Source organism: Bufo gargarizans, chromosome 5 (genome assembly GCF_014858855.1).
Source record: "Bufo gargarizans isolate SCDJY-AF-19 chromosome 5, ASM1485885v1, whole genome shotgun sequence".
Lineage (NCBI taxonomy): Eukaryota > Metazoa > Chordata > Amphibia > Anura > Bufonidae > Bufo > Bufo gargarizans.
This window is the reverse complement of record NC_058084.1, coordinates 390,300,329-390,320,687: the sequence shown is the minus strand read 5'-3', so window position 1 is coordinate 390,320,687 and position 20,359 is coordinate 390,300,329. Positions and strand designations below refer to the sequence as shown.

The 20,359-nt window shown below is 42.7% G+C and overlaps 1 protein-coding gene across 2 annotated transcripts in view; it reads right to left on the bottom strand.

Annotated features, from left to right (window-relative positions):
* AHR (aryl hydrocarbon receptor) overlaps positions 1-20,359 on the bottom strand; it is a 121,439-nt gene that overhangs the window by 7,195 nt on the left and 93,885 nt on the right. For both annotated transcript variants that reach the window (XM_044293146.1, XM_044293145.1), the window contains exons 6-10: positions 16,310-16,440; positions 15,170-15,372; positions 14,931-15,040; positions 13,337-13,478; positions 8,603-9,830 (exon numbers count right to left, since the gene is read on the bottom strand). In XM_044293146.1, the coding sequence (XP_044149081.1) occupies positions 8,603-9,830; positions 13,337-13,478; positions 14,931-15,040; positions 15,170-15,372; positions 16,310-16,440 (1,814 nt within the window). The remainder of the gene's footprint in view (positions 1-8,602; positions 9,831-13,336; positions 13,479-14,930; positions 15,041-15,169; positions 15,373-16,309; positions 16,441-20,359) is intronic.

Genomic DNA, 20,359 nt, shown 5'->3' with positions numbered 1-20,359 from the left:
GGGCTGTGTGGAATACACCCATAATATTAAAATATAAAAAATATTTATCCCATAAAGCAAACTCATACAGAAAAACAAGTCGAAATGGCTGATTTGTTTTTTGTTCCCTTCACCTCACCCACAGACTGAATATAAAAAGTGACCAATCAAATGATATCAATGAAAAGTACAAATCGCCCTCACAGAGCTCAGTAAACAAACTACAAAAAAAAAAAAAAAAAAAAAAAAAAAAATTATAGGGGGTCAGAATACGGCGATGAAAAGAAAAGGGAAAAAAATAAATAAAATTGTTCAAGGTTTTTTTTTTCTTCCCAGTAATAAAACACAATAAAAACGACACAAATATGGTATCGCCAAAATCATACTGGAGAATAAGGGCAACAGGTCAGTTTTACCACATGGGGAATGACGCAAATAGAAAATCCACAAAACTCTGGAGTGAAAAACCCTCTGAGGATAATGGGGTTGTCTACCCTTTTCTATGCGATACATAATACCCTGCTGATAAGCTAGTGATGGCCTCTCCTAAGGATAGGCCATTAATAATAAAAAAAAAAAAAAAAAAGGCTGGACAACCCCTTTAACTACACTAATATATGAGTTCTTATCCCGTTATTCACTCCGATTCCTATACTGAGCTCCAGCAAGCAGGCCATGTAATGCATATAGAGCAGGTTCCTCAACTCCAGCCCTCAGGGCCACCAGCCAGGCGTGATTTGAGAACATCCCACAGAATAAATACCTGTGGTAGGTCCTGATGCACTGACGATAACAATATCACCTGCTCAATACTAAGGAAATTCCGAAAACATGACAGGCCCTGAGGACTGGAGTTGAGGAACATTGATATAGAGGACTTCTGGAGTCGTCTTCATAATGTGCATGTGCTCATGAGTCCTCTTTATCCACTGCACAGCCGCTTTGTGGGCACACAGCGAGAAAACCAAAGTGACTATGAAGATAAACATCACCGATGTGAACGTGGCGTCAGGTGCTCTATTCCTGTTTTACTCCACAGTCGCAGAGGCCCTTTAAGGCAAGGTCTTAATTAGGTTATCGCTTGGCCTGCCTCCTCCATGATGAGTGGAGGGTTGGTGGTGTATCCTAATGAAAAAAAAAAATAATACTAATAAAAATAAAATGAGAACTCAAAAGAGGTTGTCCACCACAACAATTACAGTAGGTAAAAATGCCCCTTAGGTTATACAAAGCAAGTTTAAATCTGGGGTTAATGTCATGCCGTCGATTTGTCTCAGATGTTGCTATGTACACTGGGGTCAGCTAGTTAGCAGTTTACAGGTAATTTGTGTCATTTTAACCCCTTCAAGACCAAGCTAGTTTTTACATTCCTGCCCAGGCCATTTTTAGCAAATCTGACCAGTGTCACTTTTATGTGGTAATAACTTTAAAACGCTTTTACTTATCCAGGCCATCCTGAGTTTCTATCTTGTCACATATTGTATTTCATGACACTGGTAAAATGGAGTAAAAAAATGTCATTTTTATTTCAAAAAAAAAATACCAAATTTACCAAGAATTTGGAAAATTAGCCAATTTCAATTTCTCTACTTTTATAATAGACAGTAATACCTCTAAAAATAGTTATTAGTTATTCTCCATATGTCTACTTCATGTTTGACTCATTTTGTGAATGCAACTTTATTTTTTGGGGACGTTAGAAGGCTTGAAAGCAAATCTTGACATTTTTTTGAAAATTTCCAAAACCAACTTTTTAACCACTTTAACCGCGCTAGCTAAAACCCCCTTAATGACCAGGCCACTTTTTACACTTCTGCACTACACTACTGTCACGGTTTATCGCTCGGTCATGCAACTTACCACCCAAATGAATTTTACCTCCTTTTCTTCTCACTAATAGAGCTTTCATTTGGTGGTATTTTATTGCTGCTGAAATTTTTACTTTTTTTGTTATTAATCGAAATTTAACGATTTTTTTGCAAAAAGATGACATTTTTCACTTTCAGCTGTAAAATTTTGCAAAAAAAACGACATCCATATATAAATTTTTCGCTAAATTTATTGTTCTACATGTCTTTGATAAAAAAAAAAATGTTTGGGCAAAAAAAAAAATGGTTTGGGTAAAAGTTATAGCGTTTACAAACTATGGTACAAAAATGTGAATTTCCGCTTTTTGAAGCAGCTCTGACTTTCTGAGCACCTGTCATGATTCCTGAGGTTCTACAATGCCCAAACAGTAGAAAACCCCCACAAATGACCCCATTTCGGAAAGTAGACACCCTAAGGTATTCGCTGATGGGCATAGTGAGTTCATAGAACTTTTTATTTTTTGTCACAAGTTAGCGGAAAATTATGATTTTATTTTATTTTTTTTCTTACAAAGTCTCATATTCCACTAACTTGCGACAAAAAATAAAAAATTCTAGGAACTCGCCATGCCCCTCACGGAATACCTTGGGGTGTCTTCTTTCCAAAATGGGGTCACTTGTGGCGTAGTTATACTGCCCTGGCAATTTAGGGGCCCATATGTGTGAGAAGTACTTTGCAATCAAAATGTGTAAAAAAAATGGCCTGCGAAATCCGAAAGGTGCTCTTTGGAATGTGTGCCCCTTTGCCCACCTAGGCTGCAATAAAGTGTCACACATGTGGTATCGCCGTACTCAGGAGAAGTTGGAGAATGTGTTTTGGGGTGTCATTTTACATATACCCATGCTGGGTGAGAGAAATATCTTGGCAAAAGACAACTTTTCCAATTTTTTTATACAAAGTTGGCATTTGACCAAGATATTTATCTCACCCAGCATGGGTATATGTAAAATGACACCCCAAAACACATTCCCCAACTTCTCCTGAGTACGGCGATACCACATGTGTGACACTTTTTTGCAGCCTAGATGCGCAAAGCGGCCCAAATTCCTTTTAGGAGGGCATTTTTAGACATTTGGATCCCAGACTTCTTCTCACGCTTTCGGGCCCCTAACATGCCAGGGCAGTATAAATACCCCACATGTGACCCCATTTTGGAAAGAAGACACCCCAAGGTATTCCGTGAGGGGCATGGAGAGTTCCTTGAATTTTTTTTTTTTTGGCACAAGTTAGCAGAAATTGATTATTTTTGTATTTTCTCACAAAGTCTCCCTTTCCGCTAACTTGGGACAAAAATTTCAATCTTTCATGGACTCAATATGCCCCTCACGGAATACCTTGGGGTGTCTTCTTTCCGAAATGGGGTCACATGTGGGGTATTTATACTGCCCTGGCATTTTAGGGGCCCTAAAGCGTGAGAAGAAGTCTGGAATATAAATGTCTAAAAGATTTTACGCATTTGGATTCCGTGAGGGGTATGGTGAGTTCATGTGAGATTTTATTTTTTGACACAAGTTAGTGGAATATGAGACTTAGTAAGAAAAAACAAAAACAAACAAAAAATTTCCGCTAACTTGTGCCCAAAAAATGTCTGAATGGAGCCTTACAGGGGGTGATCAATGACAGGGGGGTGATCAGGGAGTCTATATGGAGTGATCACCCCCCTGTAAGGCTCCATTCAGACGTCCGTATGCGTTTTGCGGATCTGATCCATGTATCCGTGGAGCCGTAAAAAATCATACGGACGTCTGAATGGAGCCTTACAGGGGGTGATCAATGACAGGGGGGTGATCAGGGAGTCTATATGGGGTGATCACCCCCCTGTCATTGATCACCCCCCTGTAAGGCTCCATTCAGACGTCCGTATGATTTTTTACGGATCCACGGATACATGGATCGGATCCGCAAAACGCATACGGACGTCTGAATGGAGCCTTACAGGGGGGTGATCAATGACAGGGAAGTGATCAGGAAGTCTATATGCGTGATCACCCCCTTGTCATTGATCACCCCCCTGTAAGGCTCCATTCAGACGTCCGCATGTGTTTTGCGGATCCGATCCATGTATCCGTGGATCCGTAAAAATCGTACGAACGTCTGAATGGAGCCTTACAGGGGGGTGATCAATGACGGAGGTGATCAGGAAGTCTATATGCGTGATCACCCCCTGTCATTGATCACCCCCCTGTAAGGCTCCATTCAGACGTCCGCATGTGTTTTGCGGATCCGATCCATGTATCCGTGGATCCGTAAAAATCATACGGACCTCTGAATGGAGCCTTACAGGGGGGTGATCAATGACAGGGGGGTGATCAATGACAGGGGGGTGATCAGGGAGTCTATATGGGGTGATCAGTGGTTCATAAAGGGTTAATAAGTGACAGGGGGGGGGGGGTGTAGTGTAGTGTAGTGGTGTTTGGTGGTACTTTACACAGCTACCTGTGACCTCTGGTGGTCGATCCAAACAAAAGGGACCACCAGAGGACCAGGTAGCAGGTATATTAGACGCTGTTATCAAAACAGCGTCTAATATACCTGTTAGGGGTTAAAAAAAAATCACATCTCCAGCCTGCCAGCGAGCGATCGCCGCTGGCAGGCTGAAGATCCACTCGCTTACCTTCCGTTCCTGTGAGCGCGCGCTCACAGGAAATCACGGCTCTCGCGAGATGACGCATATATGCGTGACTCTGCGCAGAGCTGCCACCTCCGGACCGCACATCTGCGTTAGGCGGTCCGGAGGTGGTTAAGGACCACTTCAGGTCTGAAGTCACTTTGTGAGGCTTACATAATAGAAACCACCCAAAAATGACCCTATTTTAGAAACTACACCCCTCAAGGTATTCAAAACTGATTTTAAAAACTCTGTTAACTCTTTAGGTGTTCCACAAGAATTAAAGGAAAATATAGATGACATTTCTGAATTTCACTTTTTTGGCAGATTTTCCATTTTAATCAATTTTTTTCAGTAACAAAGCAAGGGTTAACAGCCGAACAAAACTCAATATTACCCCGATTCTGTAGATTACAGAAATACCCAATTTGCGACCATAAACTGCTGTACGGGCACACAGCAGGGCGCAGAAGGAAAGGAAAAAATAAATAAATTATGTTTTAGTGTCTCCATATTCTGAGAGCCATATTTTTATTTTTTTGGGAGATTGTCTTAGGTAGGCTCTCATTTTTTGCGGGATGAGACGTCTGTTGATTGCTTGGTATTACACTCTTTGTGAAGTAAGGTTTTTTACGGTGTTCATGTAATATTTTTATAGAGAAGATCGTTACGGACGTGGCAATACCTAATATGTCAACTTTTTTTTTAAATCATGTTTTAGTGGCTCCATAGTCCGAGAGAGATTTTTATATATATATATATATATATATATATATATATATATATATATATATATATATATATATATATATATATATATATATATATATATATATATATATATATATATTTTTTTTTTTTTTGCAGTATGAGGTGATGGTTAAATTGGTACTATTTTGGGGGGCATACACCTTTATCGCTTGGTTTTGCACTTTTAGTGATGTAAGGTGACAATTTTTTTTTTTTATCACAGTTTTTATTTAACTTTTTTGACAGTGTTCACCTGAGGGGTTAGGTCATGTGATATTTTTATAGAGCCTGTCTATATGGACGCGGCGATACGTAATAGGTCTTTTCTTTTTTTCCCTATTTTTTTTTACTTTATTTTGGAAAAAAGGACGCTTCTTTTTTACTTGAAACTTTTTATATTTAAAAAAAAAAAAATATATATATTTTTTTCCACTTTGACTTTTTATATTTGTCCCATTGTGGGACTTCATCTTTTCAGGGTTTGATCCCGCTTTCAATTCAGTACAATACATTCTGTATACCCCGCACGCGCCGCGGTCAGCACTGACTGCCGCATGTGAAAAGGTTAATCCGCCGGCATCACCGCACACACCGAGGCTGGCTATCATCTGGGCCAGTGCTGTGGATCGGGCGGGTGCAGCTCCTGCACCCACCCGATCCCATCACGTACATGCACATCTGGATGCAGCAAGGAGCCACATTCACTTTCATATCCCCTGCACCACTGGAGGATGCGCAAGCCTAGTCATAAAATAGCTGCATCCTCTGTCTGTCCATGCATGAGCTCGTAGGTGCAGTAGATGCCAACTGTCATTTACGGCATTGTAAGTCCACACTCCACCCTTCTCCCCTTTTAGAAAGTGGCAGAAGAGCTGTGTAGAAACGCCACCGGCACCTAAATTTAGGCGCAATGGTGTTTAAAATAGTTACTAACCTTTTTCCAGTACAGTTTCTTGAGCTTTTTCTGCCCCAGTTAAAGGGACAAATTCACTAATGTGTGCAACTAGACCTTGCCAGGACATGTGCACATTTTTACACTGCCTGACAAAGGGTGGTCTTACATGGGCTGATGCACAACCCTAAATGACCCCTGACTAATGACATATCAAGTCGATCGGCACTCTTTTAGAGGCACTTCACATGGATATTGTATGGGGGATGAACAATCGTTAATATGCTCGTTCCTCCCCCTATACTTTATGTCGGTAGCACATACCCGGTTTACACGAGGAGATGAGCTGCTGACCAGCGAGCATTTTTTCTGTTTGCAGAAATGATCTGATCAGCCAACCATCATCCGCCCAAGTATAAGGGTCCTAAATTAATGGGGATTAGACAATCTGCCTTATATGTATGCTCCATTAGAACTTACTATGAAAAGCCAGGAGGCTTCTCTATCTATACTATAGACGCTATAAATGTTGGTGCTCGATTCATCACTTCTCCCACTGTCCAGAGGTTGTTCCCCACTGACATGAACCTAGTAAAGCCTATTACATGAAAACCTATGTAAGCGCCCTCATTCCTATCACTGACAAACACTGTTGTTTGCAGGAGATACAACCAGTGAAGCATTGATAATCTTCCCGACAGTACCATAGCATGAACAGAACATGTTGTATTGAAGGAACATCTGCTCTGCTCTTAGACCAAAATCACCATCTTTCAATTGTCAAATAAAAGAGATCCGATCAGATTTGTGGTTTTAAACACCCATGTTTTAGTCCCTATTCAATTTTCTATTTAGGCCAAGTTAAAATTAATATCCCCATTTAATAGGCTCGTCTCAGCGAAGCTGCCATGAACATATGCTGCTGTGACATCACCAATATCTTTCTGCCAGGCAAGCTTTTGTGACATCACAAATGTGCTTACATCAGGTAAGCTGCTGTGACATCATCAATATTTTTCCGCCAGGCAATCTTTTGTGACATTGCAAATGTGGTCAGATCATCTAAGCGGCTGTGACATCACAAATATTTTTGCATCAGGCAAGCTTCTGTGGCATCACAAATGTGGTTACATTAGGTAAGTACAGGGATCCTCTGTTGTCTGTCTGCCCATCCCAAATATAGTTATTAAAAGGCAATGAAGTGGTAGTTCAAAAATGTTTGAAAATTTTTGTTATGTATAATGAAGGTTGTAAACGAAGCAATCAAACTAGCAATTTGATGCTCCCTGTTGTATACATCTCTTAGGCATTGAGTAATAGGAAATGAAAACCCTTTTTACTTTGGTTTCAGCTTCTGTTATTACGTTGTACACACTAATATTGCTGTCATTATTTTAAAGGGCAGTACAGTGACTCAGTGGTTAGCACTGTTGCCTTGCACAACTGGGGTCCTGGTTCACATCATAACCTGAACAACATCTGCATGTTCTCCATATGTTTATATTGGTTTTCCTGGTTCCCACCACACCCCACATATTGATAGACTAACTAGCCATAGTGTGTGCATGCTTGAGATGCTGGGGTCTCTAGTGATCAATACATGGGGGTTCTAAACAGGGATGTCCATCAACTCTATAATAGGGAACTAAAAAAATAATTCCTAAACCAGACAGGATTTGGGGGGGTACTCTCTTCTTGGGGAGAGAGCGCCTTAATCGGTGGGAGGGGACTTATAGGCCATGCATGCGCCTCTGGAATTCTGGGAAGAAAGGGATGCAAATGAGCTCTTAACAAGCTCTGCCTCTAATACCAGCAGATGTAAGGCAGCTACCCTACAAGTTAATATTCAACCCTTTAAATAGGCCTTGCGACATGACTCAGTCATTAAATAAGCCAGCAACTCATCTGCAGACAGCTGTTTCAGGGTGATTGCCCCTCATCAGTGCAGAGCAGAGCGTACTGGCTTAACTGGGTGAGAGGCTTAGGTCAGGATTTGAGGGGTACTAGGTCTTCTTGGGGACAGAGAGCCTTAGTCGGTGTGAGGAGACTTATACGGATGTAGCAGGGTTAACACATGCTTTATGAGACATGTTATCTAAACTAAATGCATTAAGCAATTGCTTTTCAATGGCTTTTGTTTCAAGATAACGCGATGAGTTGAGAAATTTGAGTTAAGAGTGTGAGTGCTACCCCTGCTACATCTGTAGGCCATGCATGCGCCTCGAATTCTGGGAAGAAATAGATGCAAATGAGCTGTTAACAAGCTCTGCCTCTGATGCCACCAGATGTAAGGCAGCCATCCTACAAGTCAATGTTCGACCCTTTAAATAGGCCTTGAGACATAGATTCTTGGATATTAAATAAGCCAGCCATGGACAACAGATTTGTATGCACAGGCAAATACCGATTATACGTGATATACACACACATACATCTTCACAGACATGAAAATGTACAGACATGGTATTGAATCCTAGATGTGAAAATTGTTAAAGACATCTTACTTTGTTTATCATCTGTTGCTGACTGGGCGTCACAGCGTTATATTGCATTTGATTCATACAGGATGGCGGAGGTTCCGGGAGGCACTGATACATGGACACTGCCCCAGAATAGCAAGGCTGGGAAGTCATCATGACTGTCTGTGCATTTACACTACACTCCTGGAGCTCGGGAGTCTGTGGGAGACATTCCAAAAACCCATCCAAGTTTGAGGAAGAGGTGTACATCGACTGTTCCACATTTCCAAGCTCAAAGTCCATCTGTGTAAGGTTAGAAGGCAGTGGCACCGCAGGCAAGGAGTCCTGGTAAGGCATATATTCCTGTTTGCAAGTATACGGAGCACTGCCGAGTTCAGGTTTGTAAAACTCCTGAGCCAGGTTATTGAGGCTAGGTACATATTGCTCAGTCGGCTGCTGTTGGTAAGTCAGAGGGGCACTGCCCACAGGGTTCCAGTTTGTCATCAAGCCATTGACCTGCATGTGCTTCATTTTCTGACACAGCTGTTGCGGCATCATTTGGTTTGGCTGTTGCTGAAGCATCTGTGGTGCATCTTGTGTCACTTTGCTGGAGTCCTGCGCACAAGCCATTTGTGGAAGCGAATTCCCAAACATGCAGTCCGTTTTTTTGTTTAGGGACTCCTGCACATAAGTGAGGATTTCATCTGCCACATCAATATCTCCAATATCGGGATACTCAAACTCATTTCTAAAGAACTCGTCGTCTCGTTGCATCACCTCCAAGTCATCAAAGTCAATGCCCAAGCTTCTCATGATATTGTAAAGCTCATTGTTTTTAGCCTCCGGAAAAACGCCGGTGACCTCTGAAGACTGCGGGGCGCTTTTTACCTGGGAAAAAACTCTGTCCTCTAGCTTCATATTGTTATTTGCCACGGGTACCAGAGTGTCTTGCCAAAAGTTATTGCTCAGATCGCTTTTGCCATCTTTGTAAAAGCTCTCAAAAGAAAAGGTGTTTGCAGCGGGAGGGCAAATGTACACGCTTTCATCTTGCCTCAGCATGGCACCCAGGAGGGAGGCAGGATTGACAGGTGCTTCATTTGCAGTTGCTTTGGCAGTGGACCCTTTACTTGAGGAACCTTTCAGTTTATTTTGTGAGGGGCCCATTAGACCTGGGAAGGGAAACGAGGTCTCATACAAAACTGCCTCCCCGGTTGCAAAAATGAAAGGCAGCTGTGTGCTCCGCTTTCTTAAGTGCTCTGATCCTTCTTCCTCTCTAAGAGTAAAAACAAACAAAAGACATACTCAGAAATCAAGAGGGATTTGGAGGACGATAGATCTGGATACAGCGTATTGTACTCCAGGGTCTCCCATTTATATGCACTTTTGATACGGGTAAGGCTACTTTCACATCTGTGGGGGAAAGGCTTCCGTTTTGTCCCCATTCATTGTCAATAGGGACAAAACTGAACTGAATGAAACGGAATGCAGCAGAATGCATTTCGTTCCGTTTGGCTGCGTCCCCATCGCGGACAGAATAATGTTGCAAGCAGCGTTTTTCTGTCCGCGCTGTTGTGCGGAGCAAGACAGATTCATCATGACTCACAATGTAAGTCAATGGGGACGGATCAGTTTTCTCTGACACAGTAGAAAACGAATCCGTCCCCCATTGACTTACAATGGTTTTCATGACCAATCCGTCATGGCTGTTTGAGAGATAATACAACTGGATCAGTTCAGAACGGATGCAGACGGTTGTATCATGACGGAATCGTTTTTGCTGATACATGACGGATCCGGAAAAAACGCTGGTGTGAAAGCAGCCTTAAGCGTACAAACTGGTTACTGCAAACAGGGTGAAACAGCAAAAGCAATGGAAATGTTGTCACTGGCAAAACGAGAGTGAAATATTCTAATCTATATAGTGAGTAGTACGAGATCGCAAACTCAGAATGTTAACAGTTAATGTAAAGGATATGTTTAAATATGACCACACAGATATAAACTAGATGAAAAGTCAGTGACACTGACTTGCGTATAATGTGGATTATACTCCAGAGCTGCATTCGTAGATCTGCAGGTTGTTATTCATAATGGTCATCAAATGAGACAAGCAACAAAAACAACGCAGTGCAAGGCTGGTTTCACACGGGCGTTGTGGAAAAAGATGCGGGTGCGTTGCGGGAACATGCGCGATTTTTCAGTGCGAGTGCAAAACATTGTATTGAGTTTTGCATGCGCGTGAGAAAAATCGGCATGTTTGGTACCCAAACTTCTTTGCAGAAGTTCGGGTTTGGGTTAGGTGTTGTGTAGATTGTATTATTTCCCCTTATAACATGGCTATAAGGGAAAATAATAGCATTCTAAATACACAATGCATAGTACAATAGGGCTGGAGGGGTTAAAAATATTACCTCACCTTAATCCACTTGCAAGCACAGCCCGGCTTCTCTTCTGTCTTCTTCTTTGAGGAATAGGACCTTTGATGACGTCACTGCGCTTATCACATGGTAATGGATCATGTGATAAGCGCAGTGACATCATCAAAGGTCCTATTCCTCAAAGAAGACGACAGAAGAGAAGCCGGGCTGTGCTTGCAAGTGGATTAAGGTGAGGTAATATTTTTAACCCCTCCAGCCCTATTGTACTATGCATTCTGTATTAAGAATGCTATTATTTTCCCTTATAACCATGTTATAAGGGAAAATAATAATGATCGGGTCTCCATCCCGATCGTCTCCTAGCAACCTTGCGTGAAAATTGCACCGCTTCCGCACTTGTTTGCAGATGCTTGCAATTTTCACGCAGCCCCATTCATTTCTATGGGGCCTGCGTTGCATGAAAACCAACGCTCATGTGCACAGCCCCATAGAATTGAATGGGTCCGGATCCAGTGCGGGTGCAATGCGTTCACCTCACGCATTGCACCAGCGCGGAAATCTCGCCCGTGTGAAAGGGGCCTAAGAGTTAAAAGGGCAAAAGCCATCCCAAACAGCCAGCAGTGAGTTTCAAATGATGATTTTCTTACTGCATTCTGTTGAGGCAAAAGTATGAAAAACGATCTTTTATCCTCCGTCCGCGCTATTTTCCAGTCAGGCTTGAAGTCAAGGGGGCAGCGGCCTCATTGCTTCAAGTCAAGGTACCCACGCCCCCTTCCCTGCCCCTTCTCCTGTGACTGACAGCCGGCTGTTTGGCAAAGGCAGCCGGTTGTTGGGCATAATCGCTGTCAGTCACTGCGAAGTGGGCACATTACCGTGACATGAAGCAAGGAGGCCGCTGCCCCCTTGCCTTCAAGCCTGACTGGAAAATAGCGCGGACAGAGGATAACTAATAGTTTTTCATACTTCTGCCTCATCAGAATGCAGTAAGAAAATCATAATTCGAAACTCACTGCCGGCGGTTTGGGATGGCTTTTGCCGCTGACAGGTTCCCTTTAAATCACTGCTGCACCTAACTTTTCCCAGAATAAACGTCGCTGTAGCAAGCTTTGTGTAGACATGAAGATAGCAGGGAATGATGTTACACCAGCTGTACTGATCATTCAGGGCATTATCAGTGTCCAGTGGGATGAATACTTGTGCGCTGCTTATAAGTTAATGTAAGAAAAGATAAAACAACCATATCTATATATGTATAATGCATCATAGAAATGTGGGACTGCTGCCAAACTCAGCATGCAGTTACATATGTCCCAGGCAGACATGTAAATTACAGGTGCAGTCCGATTAGACACTGGGTCTTGCCACAAGAGCATGTAAAAGTGCTTCTCATGCTGCCCCCTAAAAAGGCTCTCAGAGGCTACTTTTGGTTAGTGTACATCTTGTGAGAGATTGCTAAACTTGCTGTAGGATGCACTCAGACATTTTGCCCAGTAGACAGACTTTGAGAGGAGGTGCATAATTGGACTGAGAGAAGCAGGATAGTCATTTCAACTAACTGCCTGCCATCTAGGCTGTTCTGACCTAGCTGTTAGGAGGTGTTGGGAGAAGTGGTTATGTGAAGGAATACACAAACTGAGAACAGGTTCCGGGCAGCCCAGACAGACCACCAGTGGAGAGGATTATTTGATCCGCTGACAAGCATGAGCAGCTCCCACAGTTTCGTTGTCCACCACCCAGACAAAAGGTGGCACCTTCGTTACACACCCTTGTCTCTGCCCATCTTGGACTAGTACAGACTGGAATCGTCTTAAGCAGCCAATCCAGTTTGGGATTTAGAGTATGGAGACCTTGTGGTGAGCTCTTTAATCCTGCCTTTGCTGTGGAGTAACACATTGCCCCAACTGCTGGTGTGATGTTCTGGGGAGCTAGGAAATATGACAGTCAGTCACTCCTGGAAGGGACACTAATAACCCACCCTGTGGTCACATGTGTTGTCTCTCAAGGGGGGCTTCCAACTGGCATTTTTCAGGAGGATAATGCGTGCCCATAAACAGCAAGGGTGTTTATCAGCAATAAAGCATCTACAGGACCAGTTGGGACACCAGGCAACCTACGAGTGCGCAGGATCTACAGGCCCAACTACAACATCTGGGGGAAAATGAGCCACATGATACCATATGGAACTTGTATGTCTCCATGTTTATCTGGATCTCATCTTGTATCCAGGCTAACGGCAGCCCAATAGGATACTAGAGTCTTCTTTCAATTGTACACTTTTTCCCAATAAACGTATCCTTCCCCTCTAAAATTGTATGCAATTTCACACATACAAAGTTTCATTCGAGTCTTGCCTTGATTGTATATCTATCTACCTTTCTAAGCTGAGCAGTAAAACACTTACGTAAGAGGTCTTTGTGTTGCAATAATATAATCCGGTCTTCCATTCTTATAAACAAGTCGGGCATTCGCTTGCACCCAAGTCCATCCACTTTCTTTTGTGAGAAGTCTGAAAATGGTCATGCCACTCTCTCCAGTCTTAATCACTGCATCAAAGGAATAAATGTCAATTAACCAAGAACGAGGAAGCTCTACTAATTCACCATACATTTTACTGCCAATCATTAGCCAATATTCAAGATCAAGGCAACAAAACAATGGGTCCAGCTGGAACAATGTACTAGAGTGAGCCAGAACAGACTAATATATTCTGTTCTGTATTATCTTAAGGAACATTCTTCACATCCCCACCCTGTTAAAGCGCTTAGCTGTCATTATACCAACACCTCTTCTTCCAGCTGTCTGCACTCTCATATTCTGAAGCAGAACTTGCTGCTTCAATAGCTTACCTTGCCATCCATATCATTGTTTTATTGGACTTTTAAGTTATTTCAGTCAGCTTTTCAGAATAAGTTTAACACTATCTCGCCATTACATTACTTGGATTCTGCATTTATCACCAGGTTTCCCTTCTTTAGGCTCAATTTGTCAGTTTCCCCTAAACTAGTAGGTGGGGACTAGCTGCTATATCTCCCATGCACAGTACACAAGCAGTATGCCCTGTATCTCTGCAGCACATCCTCAATAAGCAGCAGTGTAGCTGTGAATCCAGCTCTGAAAGTGAGACAGTAGAACAATTACTAGCCTACAGAAGCCTCTGTATCACTCTCTCACCGTGGCTCCTTCTTCCTCCTCCCGCTCCATAGACTTTTGATCCCTCAGTGAACTGATAGCCTGTCTCTTAAAGGAAATCTGTAACCTGGATTACCACTAATAATGTAAAACTATTCCCATGTAAAACACAACCCCTCCTTCCCTGATGTACCTTCCATTCAGCGTTTCTTGTTTTCTATCTTGTTAAAATCACCTTTGTATGATATGCACATTAGGCAGTAAGATGCCCAGAGGGGCATTATTTTCTTTAAATGGTGCCCAGGAACGCCCCCAATCCAGTGCCCAGGCATGTCCTCTAACAGAGCCCAAACACGCCTCTCCTGGGCTGAGACTCCACATCCCCATTAGCGCTGTTGCCGCCCCTCCCCCCCCACTACATCACTGACGTGAGGCAATGCTGCCCACGCTTGCATTTAGGTTCGCAGAGAAATCTTGTGCAGGCGCAAGTACCAAAGACTGCCTGTGTGCTTCATGCAATTCATATGACCACTGCAGTGGTGAAGTGATATCCTTGTGGCACCTCACTGGGTCATGTGCCAGATGGGTGACACATGACCGCTGCGGCCAGTCACTGGTATTTATGTGACCCATGCCTAAACAATGTTGACATTCGGAGACTTCCAACCTGCAGAGCTGGCGGTGGAGCGATTGAGCCAGAATCCAGATCAGTTAAGCATGAGGACTACTGTGGGTCCGGTCACTTTGGGGTATCTGAAGAAAAACTCACCAGGGGTAAACAACCTCTTTAAATGTGTTCCTAGAATTATCTGTTGTCTAATCTCTCTTTAAATGTAACGAAAATCTTACATTTTGCAAGGACTTACTTCGTATATGATTCTCTGCACAGTACATCATATCTGCAGCATGAATAAACTGATAGCCAGTTCCTCTAACACACAGCTCTGCTTCTGTGTATCCCAGAACCAAGCTTCCTCTGTGGGGAAACATGAAGAGATTACTTCTAATAAACCAACGCATAATGAAACAAGACTAAGACACAGCATTGTGGTTGATATGACTGTAAATAGTCTAAAAATCTAAGCAGATTTGGTCTGGATCTTACTTTGCATCACATCCTATAGGTGTGAAGTCTAGTCTGTGCTTCGTTCTGAAGATGAAGTTTTTGGTTCGGATCTCCAAGATGGAAGGAGACTGCAATGGCGTAGCCAAAGCAAAGAGTGCAAGCTGTGGGGGAATTATGGATCCTTCTTTGTCTTTCTTATTCTGTCCATGAAGAAACTTCAGACGTCCTTGAAAATTCATAGCCTAAAGTAAAACATATGAGAACATAAAAGGCCATTCTAAAGAACCCATGCAAGGTTTATGTATTCTACTTAGAAGGCATCTGTCACCACACATATGCCCAAATAAAACTGGCTGACCTTTGAGATGTGCACTGGTCAGCTGAACACCACGGTTTTGGTCCCATGTTCCTCAGGACCCGCATTGCTAAGGAAACTGCTGTTTTGAGCTCCTAGTGAGCAAAGAGGGTGGCGTCATTGCACCTCGTTGCCCCTTGAGGCTCTGCTCACTGCCCTTCATGCTGCCCAGCTATCTATAGGCTACCTGCGCATGGGTGCGGGTTTACAAGCAGGTCTTCTGCACAGATTTTTGCAGATTTGTCATCACCAGATCAGCCTGAAAATGTGTTTGTTGCAGACTTTGTTGCCGATTTGCCCTGCTCTGACCCTTTGGATAGCAGAGGATGAAATCCTCACAAAAATCAGCTGAAGAAATTGAAATGCTGCAGATTTCAAAATCGACGGGCAGCTCAATTTCCGTACAGAAAATCTAGGCAAGGTGGACATACAGATTTGTCAATATTCAGTCACTTTGCTGGGGCTGTATTTTTTCAACACGAAGACCGCAAGGTGTGCAGGTAGCCTTTAAGGAAAAACGTAGGCGATCCCTCAGACTGGAGGCACTGCAGGTCGCTTCAATGTGGGTACCTGTGACAAACTGACTCCAAGATGATACTTCTCTTTATTTTTGACACAACTTTAGTTTTATAAAATTGAATCAGAAGGCCAAGGGAAGCAACTTCCATGAGTTGGACATAGTAACAATGGTAAAAGAGGCTTTCACAGGTCTCAGGTTTTAGAATGGACATGCACACGTGGAAACAATATAAGTGGTTTTCCCAAATATAACAGCCACACTTAGTATACAGTAGTTTGGCTGACTTGAGACATGAATCACATACCAAAAACCCCGAAGAGTTATCCAGCAGACATCTCAATCTGCAGACAAAGTTTCTTTCCATAAAAGATGAATTCTCAGGTGGAAGCTGATCAGGGTTGTAGCAGGATGTTATCATGGCAAATTCATTTCCTTCTGTAGAAAAAGTAGAAAGAAGATTCAATGAATACATAAATACCATAAATCATTCCCTTCTATAGCAATGAGAATAGCCATAAGCACTGAATGGTCACGCATGTGCTCTACCGCTCCATTCACAGAAGAGGACACATGTTCTTGTGATCAGTGGGGTTCCCAGCAGTCAGACATTTACCACCTAACTCTATGGACAGGTTCTAAATCTTCAGTCTCCATTTACATGGTCTTCTTACAAATTCAGGAACTCGGAATAGACAACTTATTACAAGGCTACATTTTTTCCAGCCATTGGTAAGATCCAGGTGTCGCTTTGTCCTGGATGGCGAGACCCTAGTAGAAAAAGCTTCAGAAGTTCTGGGTTCAACAACACCTTGCAGAATGTCCTATTACATTCACATGATAGTGAAGAAAAAAAACTTATTAAATTGGCAGCTTATCACAGCATTTTTTTTTTTTGCCCTTCTGAGAAACAGACATAAAAAAACGGCCCTCTCGGCTTGTACAGGTGCTGTTAGGCTGTGAAAAACGGCCCAAAAAAAAAAGAACAAAAAAAAATCTTGACTGTAAAAATTCACAAAAAACAGACATGTGAATAGACCCATAGACTGCTATTATTCTGAAAATAGCCATGTGAAGGACGTAACAAAAAAGGTCTACTATCGAGTGAATAAGATTTTTTTTCAATAACGAGCTGTTTGCATTCAGGAGACAATCAATAACCACGTATTTTTGTCTGTTTGCTCGTTACCGTGGTCATTGCTCCTTCCCCCCTAGATTACTTAGACTGCTAATAACTGGCAGATTTCTGATTAGACAAGGGGATGTACTGGCAATCAACGAAAAACTTCCAGGCAGATTTGTCGGATCCATGGAAAATAGATGATTTGTCGCTCATCGGTCAATTGCTGCGCACTATTGGATCATTGTTCATATTCAATGAAGATAAAATTCCAGTGATACTCACTCCAAAAGGCCATGTTAGAGGGAGGCCTTTCTGACAGGGAACAGCTTCCATCTACTGCTTTCCTATACTGAAACCCAAGAAAAGCAGCATTGCCTCGCCAAAAGGACAAGAGCAGCTTTTTGTTCCCATCAAGTAAAAACACTGCTATCTAAAATATCTTATTTAACTTACAAAAAACCTTAAGGTGTTTTTTTTTTTTTGTTGCAGGAAAACATTTCCTGGGAATAAATATTTACATGTTCAGTAAAATTTGCTTTTGCAGTTTATATATTTTTCAAGATCAAAGAACGCCCACACCAGCTCCCCCTCTACCAGACATTTAGCGACTGCCGTCACCACCCAGTATTTATCCCTTTCATTGAACTCTAAATTCCAGACTAATGGAGTATTACTGTCTACAACCTACATTAATCAATGCAAAACACAGGGCTGCTCCCAAACCATCCAGAGACAAGCTGATGCCAGGTCTGCACATGAGACTACTCCATTATACACATTACCGTATATTGTGTGTAGAAAGTACCGCTGCTGTAACACCACGTGCATGGCCATACAACTTGAGCATGTAGACCCGTGGCCTGGTTGGTGTGACCCACTGCTACCAGGACACAAACATTGCTTGACACATCTGTCTGATACAGGGAACAGACTGCCGTCCCTTGACAGCGCCTCAGTCATCTCTTCCCTACATAGACCAGTGCAGGACTTGATGATGCACTTGAGCCATCAGAAGGCAAGATCCAGGCAACTGCTCTGAATATACAGCTTGAACAGGCGGAAACACTGTAAGTCAGATACACTTGAAGGGGTTGACCCACAACAACTTTTCCCCTATCCACAGACCCCTTAAAGATGGTTCTTGGTTGTTATGGCCAGGGCTGTGGAGTCGGAGTCGAGGAGTCGGAGTCAATTTTGGGTACCTGGAGTCGTAGTCGGTAAAAAATGAACCGACTCAGACTCCTACTAAATTTAAATTGGAATAAAAAAAATAAAAAAGCAAGTTTAAATGTCCGAATTCATAAACAGTTATAATTAATGACTTCTCTACTGTAAGAATAAAGGCCAATGCATGCAGTGCCTCACGTAACCGCAAAACAAACGCGTTCAGTGATGTGAAGAAGCATGCTTTTCATATGCTTCACTATATGACACGCAATGCACAATTATGAGTGGCAATACATATACTTTCCATTGTGTTGTGTTCTGATGTTACAGGGAACACAATGCCCATGGTTTACCTTGCCTCTCACTGATAAGGGATTAAGTAAATATGTGTTTTGCAGGACTAGAGACACTTGTATAAGTGAAGGGAATGGAGGGTCAATAGTTCAAGACTGAAGCTGTAAACCATTGGAAAAACTGCTGTCATTCAGCTAAGGCTACTTTCACACTAGCGTTCGGGCGGATCCGTTCTGAACGGATCCGCCCATAATAATGCAGACGGAGGCTCCGTTCAGAACGGATCCGTCTGCATTATATTAGCTAAAAAAAGCTAAGTGTGAAAATAGCCTGGGACGGATCCGTCCAGACTTTCAATGTAAAGTCAATGGGGGACGGATCCGCTTGAAGATTGAGCCACATTGTGGCATCTTCAAACGGATCCGTCCCCATTGACTTACATTGTAAGTCTGGACGGATCCGCACGCCTCCGCACGGCCAGGCGGACACCCGAACGCTGCAAGCAGCGTTCAGCTGTCCGCCTGTCCGTGCGGAGGCGAGCGGAGCGGAGGCTGAACGCCGCCAGACTGATGCAGTCTGAGCGGATCCGCCTCCATTCAGACTGCATCAGGGCTGGACGGCTGCGTTCGGGTCCGCTCGTGAGCTCCTTCAAACGGAGCTCACGAACGGAAACCCGAACGCTAGTGTGAAAGCAGCCTAAGGCTATAAAACGTGTAAACTCAGAATGTTATCTTAAACTTTAAACATGACTATGGGATTCTTCTAGGGAAATCATGTTTTAAAATAAATGTCCCTTCCTGGATCCTCCCACTGCCCTGTCTTCAGCAGAAGATCAGCACACAAAGGAGAAGGCAGCAGTTTCTGCCCAACTACCTCTCTGTGCTAGAAGAGCTTAGAAGAACTTCTTTCTTTCCTTCAAGGAATGTATAAAATACATTTGCATATTAAATACATAGGAGTCTGAGCATTTATCTACCGACTCCACAGCCCTGGTTATGGCTGAACAGATATGCTTAAAAGGGGATCCGTTACCAGTTTCATTTTCTAGGGGCAGCACTAATGATCCTCAGAGACCCAGGGTCACTTACTATATTTTGAGCAGTCACTTTCCTAATATCAGTGGCGGGAAGCTCCAGCAGGACACTCTCACTAATGATTGTCAGCTTTATTCTTGCACTGTGTATGCGGGAAGGGGGGTCCACAGCCCTTCAATTTTTATGCACTAGAGCGGGTCACTAATTAACCAGGCAATGGTGATAAATACTATTTGACAATATTGCAATCCTGCATTCGTTTATGTAAACGCTAAAGCCCTGTGTATGTTCGTATAATCATACAGGTTCATGAACATCTGACCGATCTCCCGATTTCTTGCTGTAACATGAGAATAAGAAAATATGTTCTACATTAAGTCCAGCAGGTGGGAGAGGTGAAGCAAATCTGTTACTGTGTACTGAAGTACAAGCAGACTAAACAAATGGACCATCAGTACAAGCCAAGACCCAGGAACAACCTGTACCATGAAGCCAAGAAGATTAAACCAAGATGGTCAAGCTGAAATACGACCACTAAGAAATACTATGTTCACACTCATGAATAATGGATTGAATGTGTGAAGAGTATTTAGAGCTTAATGGGTGGTTTCTGGCATAGAAATTATTGACTACTTCATTACTTACATGAAACAAAAAAGAATTACGCACATAAAAAATAAATAAAACAAAATACGAAACATATAAAGGATTCTTCTGTGTCCCCCAGGAGTTTAGGCTT